We start from the raw sequence: 16,135 nt of genomic DNA, 5'->3' as shown, positions 1-16,135 counted from the left end.
TATGGTAGCGCCGGCCCTACATACATGTCAGGAATCCACCACAGTACCCAATATACGCTAGACATCTAGTCCCATACATATCAGGAATCCAACACAATACCCAATATATATCAGACATATATCCCAATACCTGTCAGGAATCCAACACAGTACCCAATATACGCCAGACATCTATCCCCATACATGTCTTGAATCCACCACAGTACCCAATATTGTCTTAGTGGTATGTACAATAAATGGTATGATAAATATCATCATGTACAACAAGCAGCTCTCTCTCTCTCTGTGTGTGTGTGTGTGTGTGTGTGTGTGTGTGTGTGTGTGTGTGTTAACAGCACTTCATTAAAACACCGTCAATGTAAAATCGATTTTAAGTTCCATACAATGAAAAGATTTAAGAAATTGAAGACAACAAAATCAAACAAACTTGAAAACAAGTATATAAATTCGTCGAAATAAACGTATTAAGACAGCATTTATAGACGGTACTCTTATAACTTGTACAGGAATTGTTCTGGTCGTACGTCATCATAAATCTTTCTAAATAGGTTCATGTTAAATAAAATTCTGACTAACAGAGGAGAAGTTGATACGCTAGGAAAAATGTTTTCCACAGTCAGTAGACAGCGGCAAGATAAATATTGCCGAATATCGCCCTTTACCTATAAGACGCATGCAAGCGTTATATACGTATCATATACCACACTACCTCTTCACTGTCGTTTGCTCTATAATGAGGAACTGCATTCTCCAGTAATAGGTTTCATGTTCAGAAACTAAGTCTATCGAGTTTTCACTGCATACATACATACATACATACATACATACATACATACATACATGCATGCATGCATGCAGACAGACAGACACATATATACAGATATATAGACAGACAGACAGACGGACGGATGGAAGGACAGACAGACAGGTAGGTAGATAGATAGATAAATAAAACATGCTGTTTGAGACAATATTTCAAGTAGGTTTATATGGAATTGTCTGAGTAACGGCCATTGCAGGGCTTCTTTTGGCTGCTTTATTTGCCCTTTCATTACGCTCAAAGCCATGTGATAAAACGTGGAATGAAATTTGGTTTATGAGCGCTCATGGTGATCTAAATGGAAAGGGATTATTTGTCATATAATTTAACTGCATCCACGATTTAATTAGAATAAAAAAGAGATAATTTGATAGGCGTATAATAAATATATATATATTAAAAAAAATTAATCCCTACAAGTGATCCCATGGCTAGAGTTTATTTGACACAGTTTTGTGTTGCCAAATACGAGTTAATATATAAACCGTGCAGATAGTTTTAAAAATTGCCACGTATGCTATAAAAGTATATCGTCATGACGACGAAATCTTGATACTTCCATACAAACCAGTATGATATATAGCAACTCCTAACTTGACACATGTTACTTTTCTCAAATGTATCCCATGTTTAAATGTCGAAAATAGATTTAATGAAACAATGAAACATCAAACGACGCACGGGAGGACCATCAGGGACTTATCGTGTTACAATATATTCGGTAACAATACTGTCATTTGGCTTTTAGCTGTTCAATATATTTCTCTAATTTATTACATACTCGATCTATGTTTCCATTTACCCGATATTGGACATAAGCACAAAGTATTTATTTCCATATCACAACGTCGTAAATAATGACAAGTTGTCGTAAAGAACGTACGTCAACATTACGTTAATTTTGACACAACTAAATTGTTTACTTAGTTCATAACAAATAGTGATATTGTTATTATTATTATTATTATTATTATTATTATTGTTGTTGTTACTACTACTACTACTACATTAGTGTCTAAATTTGTTGGCAAAGCATCAGGAAAATATACGGAATTTGTAGGGCTCTTCCTTTACTGATGTTGTGGTGGGTTTAACGCCATTTTTCAGCACACGATTGGGCTATACATGGCGGCCACTATAACTGGAGGAGAAAGAACTATGGAAACCCCGGGTTCTTTCTCCACCGATGCATGAGAGGCTTTTGGCAAACTTTATCACATATCCACATTTGCCGAGCCCGAGACTCGAACCCACGAGGAGAGAGAGAGAGATGGCAGTGATCGGTAAAGCGAGAGACCACTTGGCCACCCGGGGTTCCATACCTTTGATGAGGCAAAGCCAAAGGAAATACGGAATTCAGGTGTCGTACACAGTGTGAAAAGAGTGAAACGAATATATTACCGTTTCATTTAAGACTACTCGGCCACCCGGGGATCACCTTGGCATATCGATCAGGTAGTCCTGTGTTTCGGGTCTGTGAATTTCATTGGACGCGGCGGCAAGCCACCGCATCCAGTCAAACGTACGTTATTTAAATTTGAACTCTGTTCCTACGTGATCGAGATAAGGGGAGCACGCAACTTGAATGGACTTATAAAAAAAAAAGCAATTCTCCAGTGTCGGTCCGTGTTTGCACAAATACCTTTCACTCAAACACACCTGTAATGGCTTCCCTCTGGTACATAGTCATACTTTCGATGTTAAATTTACAAAGTATCCCTTTTAGGTCAATTGTAACCACCGTTTTCGGTGGGTGTACAATGCAAAATGATATTAGTTAGTTGTCATTATACACTGAGGGAGGCAACACATGAAATCCAATAGATGTTGCTAGGACAAAGCACCAATATGGCTCTTCGATCCGCCAAAGTGTAAATATAGTTATCGGAACCTTGACTAGCGAAGATACCCGGGGATCCGTACCATTACTGGGGCAAAGCCAAAGTAAAAACGGAATTTGGACGACGTAAACAATGTGCAAAAAACAACAACAGTAAAACGAAAATATTACTCTTTAATGTTGTTACGGTTAGCTTCTTAAAGGCTGTATAAGGTTTTATAAGCTCTCTGATTAGTTTTTCGTTCCCATACTAATTAAAAGCTTCTCTCATATCCAAATAATTATCTTTGATATTACAAATTAGTTACGAATTTCGAATGATTAGTTTCACATGGTTACTCCTGGTAAGCGGCTACACTGGTCGTAGATCCTTTGAAGACGTCAAGTGACATTTCGTAAAACACAGCAGAGTTTCGAGCACCAGGCGAAGTGCAAATACCACATCTTTCGCATTGGCTATCGAAAAACGTATAAGCTATACTTTTCTCGCTGGTGTATTCCCCAGGTGGATCCTGTGTTCTGGCGAAAGGAATAAAAAATAAACTAAAAACAAAGGCTTCGTAACAATCTAAAGGATTCATCCACCTAATAAATTGACCAATAACACGCATCTTATTACAAGCCGGCACGATTACTTTCTTAAAGATACTGCAAATGTTGGTCGAGTGAACATCTTGATATCTTCCTCTACGAACACCATAGGTTTCGTATTTTTCAGTGTAATTCTCCGTACACTAGTTCGGAGATTTTACCTAATGCTTAGCAAAACATGAATGGAACCCCTGTAAACTGTTGGTTTCAAAGCCCTATGCAGTGACGTAAGATGCAAGCAAAAACGAGAATGAAAGTGTTTAGCTCTCTCTCTCTCTCTCTCTCTCTGTTTTAAATTGCATCCTCTGTATGCTTAACCAACGTACTTTCAAAGCAGTAGTGAATTACACATGGAACCTTTGTGTGATATTTAAAATATTTTTTTAAAGACACGCCCTCATCAAGCGTCGTATTGTCTACTGCAATCATCTTAGTCTCACTTATTTTATCAGTTCAACAAGTACCGACTCATTTTTGTTTTTGTTTCCTGACTAAATCTTTTATTAACTTCTTATTCATTCTGACCCAATAACATTTATAAGTTCTGATAATTAATGCTGAAAAATGTGTATTGTTTAAATACCCTTATAAATAATTATTTATTTTCAATATCAATTTGAATTTGCCTTATATATATATATATATATATATATATATATATATATATATATATATATATATATATATATATATATTATTGTTATTGTTGTTGTTGTGGGGTTTAACGCCATTTTTCAGCACACGATAGGCTATGCATGGCGGTCAGTATTAATGGTGGAGGAAGAACCTCGGAAAACCACGGGAACAACCACCGACCCACAAGAACCTACTGGCAAGCTTTCTCACATACCCACTTTGGCCGAATTATATATATATATATATATATATATATATATATATATATATATATATATATATATATATACACATACATACATACATACATATAAAGTAAATTGTTCAGCTACCTTGTAATCAAGTCGAACTGTTGTAGGCATTAATCAAAATACCGTCCAATACGAAATTTGAAGGGAGGAAATGTATCTTCCTTTCCCACTTGCATTCTACCAACCTTTATACTTTTGAGCTTTAACCCTTTTCCACGCTTATTTCCAGAATTTATAAATGTTCATTCATCTTGCCTTTTCTAGAATTCATCTGAAAATGTACTTTTTTGACTTTCTAACAGCCAGTGTTATTTTGTAAACAAGGGTGATAATCATTGACACTAGCTAGAACTATAATTGTTTCCATTACAATTTGAATTATATATAACTAAAAGTGGTAAAAACAACTGGAATAAATATACTTCGTAAAAGCTAGTATGGCCAAAACGGTACCTCTACTTTTCCCATTTGGCAAAACAGAACCCCTACTGTCCTCACTCTGCAAGTCGGTAACCCTACTGTCCTCAGTCTGCAAGACGGTAACCCTACTGTCCTCGGTAACCCTACTGTCCTCAGTCTGCAAGACGGTAACCCTACTGTCCTCAGTCTGCAAGACGGTAACCCTAATGTCCTCACTCTGCAAGACTGTAACCCTACTGTCCTCAGTCTGCAAGACGGTAACCCTACTGTCCTCACTCGGCAAAACAGTACCTTACTGTGCTCTCTCGTCAAAACAGTATTCCCACTGTGTAGATGAAAGTATTTTAAAAAGCAGATTGAAAATTAAAATGACGGAAGAAGTCTTGAATCTATTGTCTGAATAACTAAAATTCAAATAGAAAAATTATATTATTTTTTTTGTCATATGGTACAACAAATAGAAGAAAAATTGCAAAGATTTATTATTTTACAAAAGGGAATAGAAGAAATAGAGGATGAGTTGTAAACAGTGGTGGGGAACAAGACACAAATAGAGGAAAACATGGAAATGAACGAAAATAAATATGGAACAAAAAAGAATGACAAATCATAAATTGATGCAAATTACAGATATGATTTGATAACAAATTCTATCAGATTTCATCTTTTTGTCGAATTTAAGTCATAAGAATGCATATGTTTGGTTGCCCGAGTGAACATGTATGCAACATGCAAAAGAAATTAAAAGTACTGAATACAAATGTTAGGATGGAAATTTTCAGTAAATTTAATTAAAAACAATTAATTTTTTATTCTTGTAATATAAATGTGGACTAATTCAATAATGATTGTGCTTTTCTATGTAAAATCAAAGCAGTCCTACACATTGTACAATACTTTATGTTGGGCAAATTTAGAACTCTGCAGAGAGTTTATGAGAGAAACAACTCTCATTAAAAACAAATTCTTATAGGACTCTATTAATTGTTGGTACAATAGCCATCTATTATCAAAATTTTCGCATTTATAGTTTCAGTACGCATTCTATTTTTCAAAATGAAAATTAAAAACAACAATCTTTTTCAAATGAGACAAAATTAGCCCGTCTCTTTTCATTCTACACTTTTAAGTTTACTATTTTGCACATATGGTTATTAAAAACATGGCATAATCAACCTGCACTTTGTCTTTGCTTTTAACGATAATATTTCTTTTCAAGAAATATAAATAATTGTGTGACAAGACTTACTTTTTATCCATTGCAAAATATAATTTCATTTTAAATCTCAGCTATTGGACAATCCCCCAAAATATGAAATAGGTTCTGTACGTAACATGTAAAATCAACAAAGCTTGTTTGAAATATTTTGTAACTCTGCACGAAATACGTTTTAGCCAATATTCTGTGGTACATGTTACTCTGCAGCCATCTATAATTGGGACATTTTGTATTTTATATGACTGCCGTTTTAATCGACTAAATCACAAGATCGAAATTTATTTGCCTTCTTGACGTTCGTATTTCACTGATTCCAATTTAATTTGTACTGTATTCTTCTACATCCTTCTGTCGTTTATGACAGTATAAATAACAACATATCAAAGGGGGGTGTACATTAGAGTCATAATTGATATCGAATTTATTACTGTACAATTTAATGACGCAAGTATGTTTTGAAAATATATACAATTAACGTTAATAAAAAAAAATCTATTTTTTTAAACTATCCAAACTTATGCAGTGACAATCCTGATGAACCAAATTGTTCAAAAGCATTTCTGTAACTATGTCTGTAATATGCCCTTTTCTGACTGTCGTAACATAAGAATCAAACAATATTTGTGTTCCTAAAAAGTGCTCAGCTGTGACAATTTCGAATAATGAATAATTAAATATGCTTCAAATACCTCAGTCAAATGTTGGCCTATTTACGTATGTTTTCCATTATTTTAGTACATCATTGTACTTATTCTTTCAATGTAAGTACTGTACGTTCTATCTAAATCTGGATGAGACCTATACAATTAATTAGACTTAATGAAATATAAAGTAAACTGTTAAATCAATTACCACGACTTTGTTGAAAAGGCAAATGAGTCATTTATCAGAACAACAAAAAGGCATCAAGAACCAACTAACAGGCGACGCCACAAGAAGTTAGCAGGATACGTGAAACCATACATATAATTGGACAAACCCCTATTAAGAAGTTGACAAACCCATATCAAGAAAAGGACAAACCCTATTATGAAAAGGACAAACTTCTGTTAAGAAGAGGACAAATCCCTATTAAGAAAAAGACGAACCCTTATTAAGAAAAGGACAACCCCTATTAAGAAGAAGACAACCCCTATTAGAAAAGGACAACTCCTATTTTAAGGACAAGAAAAGGACATGACCCTGCTAAGAAGAAAGAAAAGTACAAACCCCCATTAAGAAACGACCAACAACTATTAAGAAGTGGACAAACCCCTAACAAGAAAAGGACAAATCCCTATTAAGAAAAGGACAAGCCCTATTAAGAAGAGGAAAAGCTTGTATCTCTTAAATATTCTGTCTTTCTATTTACAAATGCTAAGTAAATAAACTTAAAGCTAATCATAAATCAGTTAGAAAATGCAGACTGTGTGGTATAGACTGTGTAGTATAGACTGTGTGGTATAGACTATGTAGTATAGACTGTGTAGTATAGACTGTGTGGTATAGACTGTGTGGTATAGACTGTTTGGCATAGACTGTGTGGTATAGACTGTGAGAGATTCTGGCACATTTAATGGTAAACTTGTGTTACAAAATAGTTAATCAAGTAGCAGTAAATCTGCGAAACATAGTAGCTGCTATTCGTACATTTAAAAAATTAAACTTAAAAAAAGAGAAAGAGACGGCTGTATCCAACCTCTCATAATATGTAATACTAATATTTTATCCCGTACAAGACAGGGTTGTTGCAAAGGTTATTATTTGCCAGATCTTTCTGTTTATTTGCTAGGTTTCTTTTATTTTAGTGCTCCCGTATGCCTACTATATAAGTATTAACACAAACAATATTACTAAAATAAAAATATCATCGACCCGCCAGATTTTTCATATTAATACGACATTTTTTGTTCACAATTCAATTACCTGTCTGATTTCCAAATAGATTTGATGTCAAAGATAAGACCTTCTCGCCACACACTGTTATATAAACAAACACCTTGTTGAGTATTTGCATTCAAACTCATGTGTTCATACCACGCTTTATTGCTCGCCGCTAATTGGTAATTGAAATAATTTTCTTAAGTGGCTTGACCCTGAGAAGATTTTGCCAGTAATTCTACAGCACGTTCAATGCCGTGGCATTTCTACTGTTCCTAACTAGGAATGCTTGAATATGAGAAAGTCTAGAGAACTAATCATAATTTGGTTCAGACGAGTGCCAAAAGTTTTCATTTCGTTTAATAACATTTTCTATGTAGGTCTAGGCAGTAATTTATTAGGTATGGGTTTCTTATGCATTAACGATGCTACCCCACAACAACACTATTTTAATTTCCAATATTGTCCGCTGGAATGATACACTTACAAAAACGTGATATATATATATATATATATATATATATATATATATATATATATATATATATATATATATACAAAACCTCGTGAAAGAGGACAACATATCAGTGGATATATGTTATCTCAAAGAAGCTGACATATGTCATGGTGCATGTAGTACTGTGTCAACTACGTCAGATCATAGAACAGTTGAATTTGTGCGGCTTTTATTGTCAATTCCAATGAAGTCCATCATCTTACGTTTACACAGCCAGAGGCTCGGCATACTGTCCCACAATATGACGAAAGCAGACAGTTAAAAGATTTTAAAGAAGCCATGAAGAGGCTATTTACCGAAACGTCACGAACCTTGGAGGATATCCAACCAATAAAAGTAATCCAACTTTCTTCTGACCTTTTCCTACCCATTTTATATTTGGCCATTTATGTGTGTGTGTGTGTGTGTGTGTGTGTGTGTGTGTGTGTCTATGATAAAAGAGCAACATAACAGTCCAAATATATAAAATGGGGTGAGGAAAGATCAGGAAAAACTCGGACTACAAAAAAGGCAGCTCTAAAACAGCACGGGCTGGTCACAGCAAAGAAATCTATGTATAACTAGTCCCATCGTGTGGAGTTTGGTGAAGAAAATTTAACCAAAGTGAATTAGCTTTCGCAAAGCACAATACCCGTGTAACGAGCCGACACACTAGTTTTATGAAGAACGGTGAGGTGTACAAGGTCTTCGTCAAGCGTGATGATGTCTGTACATTACAAACTGGACTGAAACTTAAGAAACTGATACCATGATTAGGTAACAAAGGTAAACAGAATTTGGACAGAACTCCTACTAAAGGAAACTAAAGTGTATACCTCTAGGAGTCTGTAAAATATGAATGCTCTTCAGCCTTAAGTGAACACACTTTTGGCGCAACAAAAACAAGGCAATACGACATACTTTTTATTATTGGAACTGAGCATATATGATTTTTTTAAAATACATTTGTACATCGTTTGTGACCACTAGGCGAATTTTATGTAATATTTTGATGAACGCGAGTAGTACAGCGCAGTGTCCTTTTTTTTTTGTCGTTTTCAGAATATTGCTTGAAATAAAGTAAACTGCAAGCTGCTCATTTGTTAGTGTTTACCCGTGGACATCTACATCTGAATGCTGCTCCATCTTTGGGAGAAAGTTGATCATTCGTTGTTAGTTCTGATATGTCGCTTGTCTGGTTATTGTTCGATGACGTAACTTAATATTCAGGTGTGTATTATATCATGCCATCTGTCTTGCGACAGTAAAACAAAACCTGTCTGAGAACACCATGGAGAGATCAAGTGTTACGAAACTAAGCTGCCGTGACCTACTTTAAATCATCACGTTATGTTCAAACAACCACGACTTGCTTGTACTCCTTTTTATTAACAAAAGTACGTCTATCAAGCATCTCAAATTTAGATCAGTGACCTATATTCACTCAAACCTTGGGGTTGAGTTCGTATCCAAAAAGTAATATATACCTGAAATTTTTGGACGATATTTGTGGAATGTTTCTTAAAGAGAAGGACAGAAAATAAGAAAAATGGAAGTATGAGTGAATTAAAAAAACAACTCTAAACCTTAAATTTATGAATCTGATTTTTCAGCTTTTTCACTGCCCAAATCGTTTCAAAAGTAACTGCCACCATACAGGAAATTATTAGACATTGAAAAAAAAAAATCGATTAGAGCTATTATTTCATGTAATGTCAACAATGTAAACAGTAGAGCAGTCAGCGTGTGTTTGTCATGGAGACGATCAAAATAGAAACACAAGAGCTTATTAAGAACCGTATACATAACATACACAGATCTCGACTGTAATCCGATTGGACACAAACTAGACTTAAAGTTAACGAAACGTCTGTCGGTCTAAGTATCATTGGCTTCTTGCATTCTTTATAGGCACCATTAAAATGACCCCCCACCCCCAAATTTGTTAGACCGAAGAAACATGTATGATGGTCAGATCACAGGTGCTTGACTCGAGCTTAATGTTAAAACAGCAATAATGTGAAGGATTAACATCATACCGAGTGACAAAATAACATCCGATTACACACATGACCCGTTCTGACGTAGGACCCTGTTTATCATACTATATAAGAGACTCCAATGTCAGAACGGGTCATGGGTGTAATCTGAGGTAATTTTGTCACTCGGTGTGATCATATTCCTTCAGAGTATTGCTTTTTTCAACATCAAACTCGCGTCGAGCACCTGTGGATTAGATGGACAACTGAAAGGAAAATAATATTACATCACAACTTCAAGTTGAACTTGTGAGGTGAGCTTCGTTCCTTCCGGAGGATCTGTTTTATTGACAACAGAAAGTATTTTCAGCATATGGCAAGAGAGATAACTGCGCACATACTTAAAAGGGGAGTGGTTGATCATTGGTCACTTTCACTCGCTGTCTATGGAATGTATACAACGAGATGCAAACTGTTGCTTCTTGACTAATTTGATCATATGTCAGACAGGTAATACATTGTGCACATGGGCATGTTGGTTTTACAAATAAACAGGAACACCTTACTGTTAAAGCAGTGGATAATACTGTACCTGTTTATAGTAACGTCACACAGGTCATGTTAGTCCTACAATGTAAGACATAGCACATGTTGTTTTTGTTTTAAGGCTACCCAGAACAAAAAGATCGGGTGGTGTATCTTACGTTGTAGGACTAGGGCCATGTAAGCGCATTTATTTATATAATTTACAACCTAATTTTATTATTAAAATTTAATCGTTATATAGTCATAACAAAAGTTTATTGAGTCGTGATTTTGAGTGATCATAACAAAATTTCCAGACGAAAAATATCGATCGCTGTGAACTTTTACGGTGGCAGTTCGGCGTTACACTGGGTCAAGAAAGTTGATAATGGACTGAAATATTAGTAATAGTATCACTAGTGCAGGTAAAATTTCTTCCCAACCGCAAGCGCGTTCCCTCTTACATCATAGCAAGCGACCAAAACCGGTTTAAATGGGACCACCTCGGTTGCTTGACTGTGCTTAAAAATGTCGAAGAACATTATTATTGAATTTGCCGTTAAGTATTTTGTTGAGGGATTTATACAGTAATCTTCAATTGAATATTTATGGACAAGGATAATTGGGTCTTGTATTGTTGTTTACAATTTATCTACAAATATAGGCCAGCAAATTGTTTTCCATTTTTTTTCCATATTTTTTTATGCTTACATTGGATCAGCAGAGATTATACTTAACATCTAAATATAAAGGTCATTCAAGTAAATTTATTAATTTGAGAGTGGTCAGATAAACTGGCATAATGAAGCTGTCATCCTGCAATGTAAGACATCAACCCCTTCTGATTAAAATCGGATCTCCACTGTTTTACATAAAGATCTGACAGCGACTGCTTAGGAGCCATATTCTTGTGACTTTTGAATTAGTAAATGGAAATGCAGCTTTCAGAATCTGGAAGTGAATCAAATGGTTATGCTCTTTAGCCACACTGCTCAGTCTCACAAATGAGAAAACATGATCTGACTGACTGATAAAGTTAGCAATAATGGTAATAGTACAGGTCACTAGATTGGACATTGACTCTGATATTTATGTTTTGTGGTTCGACCCTTAAAACATAAATATAAGGGTCAATGTCTTACATTGTAGGACAACAAAGCTGGTGCTTTAAGCATGAATCATATCTTTATAGATTTGTTCTCTGCCACCAGTAATGTTAGAAAATAAAACTTGTAATAGTGTTCATTAACTTTTTGGTCTACCTACAAGTCATATGTGTAATATATTCAAAGATGTTATTAGCTATTACATATATGACTTACAGGTAAATTGTAAATTGTAGGAACACCTGTGTTGGGGGTCAGATCGCAGCTGCGATGTCAGGGTCTCAGTGGAGGTAGGGGTATTAGAGTTAGATGAAATGCCCAAATCTACACCAAAACCACACACATCTACCCCATTTTTACATTTGATCTGTGTAATATACAAAGTGTACGTTCTTTAGGTATCATATATTACAAAACATATCAGAAAAGTCAATAAATTGTAACAGAATGTTAGTTATTTAAATTACAGATGATAGTTGTATGTAAATTTCTAGCCAAAGTCAGACAAAGATATCAGCTTTCATATTTAGAATTATATTTATCCAAAAATAAATTATGCTATTTACAATAAAGAAAAGTAAATCAATAAGATAAAAAACATTTTGAAACTTTTCGTAAATGATGCTGTATGGCCAATATTTAATATTATCAAACAGTTATTCATGAATTCCTGGAAATTCTATTCACCTAGTTTAGTGTCAGTTCCATTGAGGGACTCTTGTTTCAGCTCTTATTTAACTTGACTCTTTCTAATCATTAAACTAAATGAAAAAATCAGAAGACAAATAACATGAATACATTTTATTAATTGACAAAGGCTAAAAGGAGAAGCAGTCTCATTGAACACCTTGATAGTTTGAAATTGCTTGTACCTATTGCTATTTTCTGTTTATAAATCTTTTTAATTTGTTGCATAATTATTTGCATAGGTATGTATTATTATTTTTATTATTATTATTGCATGTTCTGGGATATATCTATGTTTATTTTCTTTTATAATTTGTTTTGTTCATTTAGTAATATATTGTACAATATATTTTTTTATTTCAATCAACTTATAGCAATGTTTAGTACCCTTAAGAGGCGCACATCCATTTAGCATTTGAGGATGCACACCTCCCTCAGGTAATAAATATGGTAATTCAAAATGAAATTTAATTGTCCTTATTGAGAACTAATCATGAAGATATTGATAGGTCAAGAAAAGAGACAAATATAACCTTTTAATGTTTATTATTTTGGCTTTTAATGTGTATTATTTTGGCTTTTACAATAAATAAACAAAAAAGCTGGTGAAAATATCAGTGTTTAATAAATTCATTAAAAATCAAAATAATCTCTTGTCAACTGAGAACTGAGCAATCAGATTCATTCCTATTTAGGAGTCATCCCCATTTCTTGTGTTCCTTTTGTAAGTCTGCAGATGTCTTTTTATGTTGTACTTAGATATGATTTGAGAGGAAAAACATTTGTTTGGATGGTCATTTGAAATAGAAAGTGCTCATTATTTGGAATATAATAATATTATTATGGAACTGTTGTGAATTATTTGAAGGATTTTTGGACAATGCCATGTAAACAATGTCACAATTCTTGGTGGACCAGTACATTTCCAGTTTTGACGTTTATATAGAAATTTTCATTCCTTTGGACTTTAATAGAACTTCAGATTATTTTGGATTCACTTCATTATACTGTAAGTTCCTCTCACATTTTCATTTATAACTTTGATAATTAAATTGTTTGTTAAGTTTTACAAAACTTATTGGTTCTCTTCTTTCTGTAACTTGGAGTATCAACAAAGAATTTTAATACTGAAAAAAATCTGAACTGCAGTTTTTTATAAGTTGACTTATTCTTCATCATCAACTACATGATACACCACAAATTCAATTTAGGTATATTTGGAGTATATTATACCTTGAATGCATATGATATGCAATATAAACAAGGTACCTGTTATTTTGGTATCATACAACAGTGAGAAAATAAAAGACATTTTAAATATTGAAAATTGTAAGTAAAAAAACTTTAGTGAGATTATATACACACACAGATATATATATATATATATATATATATATATATATATATATATATATATATATATATATATATATATATATATATATATATATATCATACAAAGGAAGGTGTTAAAAAGAGAAGAACCCCCCCCAAGAAACAGCTGAACTATATGTTTTGCTATGGAAAGAAAATCTTGACCATCTACTTGCTGGTTAGCTACTATTCTGATATTTGTGTGTAATATATGATACCAAGAGGATTTATTCCTTGTGTATTGTGTGTATCAAAGGTATATTTAGGTGGATGTGGTGTAGGTTCTGGTGGATTTGAGTGTTTATGTAACAAATTGTATTATTTGATTACTATAGTACTAGATCTGACCCATTCTGAATTGTACTTCAGTCTCAAACAGTAATTTCTTGACACATTTACAGTCTAGCCCAGAAGTATTTAAATCCTCATAATTTCAAGCCATATGGTGGTCTGCCTTTGCTAACATTTTAATTTGGAAAAATATAGTCGTCAACAGCTAGTGAACTGTTAAGTTAATGCAACATTTAGGAAACACAGCTGCCTGTTATACATGATGATATGCAAGTAGGTGATGTTGACTCGTGTGCAGATAAAAATACTTGCATATATACTGTATACATCATGCAAATATCTACTGCTTCTATATACATCATGCAAATGCCTACTGTTACTGTATATATAATGAAAATACCTACTGCTACCAGGGGGCCCCGTGTGGCCGAATGGTCTAAAGTGCTGTCCGTTATGGATCACTGCCGTCTCACCTCTGTCTGCACAGGTTCGAGTCTCAGATTCAGCCAATTTGGGTATGTGAGAAAGTTTGTCATTAGCTTCTCATGGGTTGGTGGTTCTTTCCAAGGTTTTCCTGGGTTCTTCCTCCACCATTAATACTGGCCGCCATGTATAGCCTATCGTGTGCTGAAAAATGGCACTAAACCCCACAACAACAACAACAACAACAACCTACTGCCACCATATACATCATGCAAATACATACTGATACTGTATACATCATGATACATCATGCAAATACCTACTGCTACTGTATGCATCATGCAAATACCTACTGATACTGTATACATCATGATATATCATGCAAATACCTACTGCTACTGTATACATCATGTAAATATATACTGCTACTGTATACATCATCAAATACCTACTGCTACTGTATAAATCATGATATATCATGCAGCTACCTACTGCTACTGTATACATCATGCAAATACCTACTGCTACTGTATACATCATGATATATCATGCAAATACCTACTGCTACTGTATACATCATGATATATCATGCAAATACCTACTGCTTCTATATACATCATGTAAATACCTACTGCTACCGTGTACATCATGATGTATCATGCAGCTACCTACTGCTACTGTATACATCATGATACATCATGCAAATACCTACTGCTACTGTATACATCATGATATATCATGCAAATACCTACTGCTTCTATATACATCATGTAAATACCTACTGCTACCGTGTACATCATGATGCATCATGCAACTACCTACTGCTACTGTATACATCATGATACATCATGCACATACCTCCTGCTACTGTATACATCATGTAAATACCTACTGCTGCTATATACATTGTGCAGATACCTACTGCTACTGTATACATCATGATACATCATGCAAATGCCTACTGCTACTGTATACATCATGTAAATACCTACTGCTACCGTATGCATCATGCAAATACATACTGCTAATGTATACATCATGATACATCATGCAAATACCTACTGCTACTGTACACATCATGTAAATATATACTGCTACTGTATACATGATGCAAATACCTACTGCTACTATATAAATCATGACATATCATGTAGCTACCTACTGCTACTGTATGCATCATGCAAATACCTACTGCTACTGTATGCTTCTATATACATCATGTAAATACCTACTGCTACCGTGTACACCATGATACATCATGCAACTACCTACTGCTACTGTATACATCATGATACATCATGCACATACCTACTGCTACTGTATACATCATGTAAATACATACTGCTACTGTATACATCATGCAGATACCTACTGCTACTGTATACATCATGATACATCATGCAAATGCCTACTGCTACTGTATACATTATGTAAATACCTACTGCTACTGTATGCATCATGCAGATACATACTGCTAATGTATACATTATGATACATCATGCAAATACCTACTGCTACTGTATACATCATGTAAATACATACTGCTACTGTATACATCATGCAAATACCTACTGCTAATGTATACATCATGATACATCATGCAACTAGCTACTGCTA

The 16,135-nt window shown here is 34.2% G+C and overlaps 1 protein-coding gene and 1 long non-coding RNA gene across 4 annotated transcripts in view; one reads left to right on the top strand and one right to left on the bottom strand.

Moving 5' to 3' along the window:
* Positions 1-2,821: 2,821 nt before the first annotated feature.
* On the bottom strand, positions 2,822-10,483 carry LOC149807033 (uncharacterized). The gene is made up of 2 exons (XR_016421655.1): positions 10,400-10,483; positions 2,822-3,179 (listed from the first exon to the last, which is right to left on the bottom strand). It is a non-coding gene; the product is annotated as an uncharacterized LOC149807033 (long non-coding RNA).
* LOC149807032 (FGGY carbohydrate kinase domain-containing protein-like) overlaps positions 10,246-16,135 on the top strand; it is a 75,288-nt gene continuing 69,398 nt past the window's right edge. For 2 of the 3 annotated variants that reach the window (XR_016421652.1, XM_089960914.1), the window contains exon 1: positions 10,485-10,622. Coding sequence is in view for 1 of the 3 variants with exons in the window: in XM_089960914.1 (XP_089817040.1) it covers positions 10,612-10,622 (11 nt within the window). In the remaining 2 variants the exon portion in view is untranslated. Of the gene's footprint in view, positions 10,427-10,484; positions 10,623-16,135 lie in introns of those variants that run through there. The other variant, XM_089960926.1, reaches the window with a different exon arrangement.

This window comes from Sinohyriopsis cumingii, chromosome 1 (assembly GCF_028554795.1).
Source record: "Sinohyriopsis cumingii isolate HCF-2022 chromosome 1, ASM2855479v2, whole genome shotgun sequence".
NCBI lineage: Eukaryota > Metazoa > Mollusca > Bivalvia > Unionida > Unionidae > Sinohyriopsis > Sinohyriopsis cumingii.
This window is presented reverse-complemented; position numbering and strand designations above follow the sequence as displayed.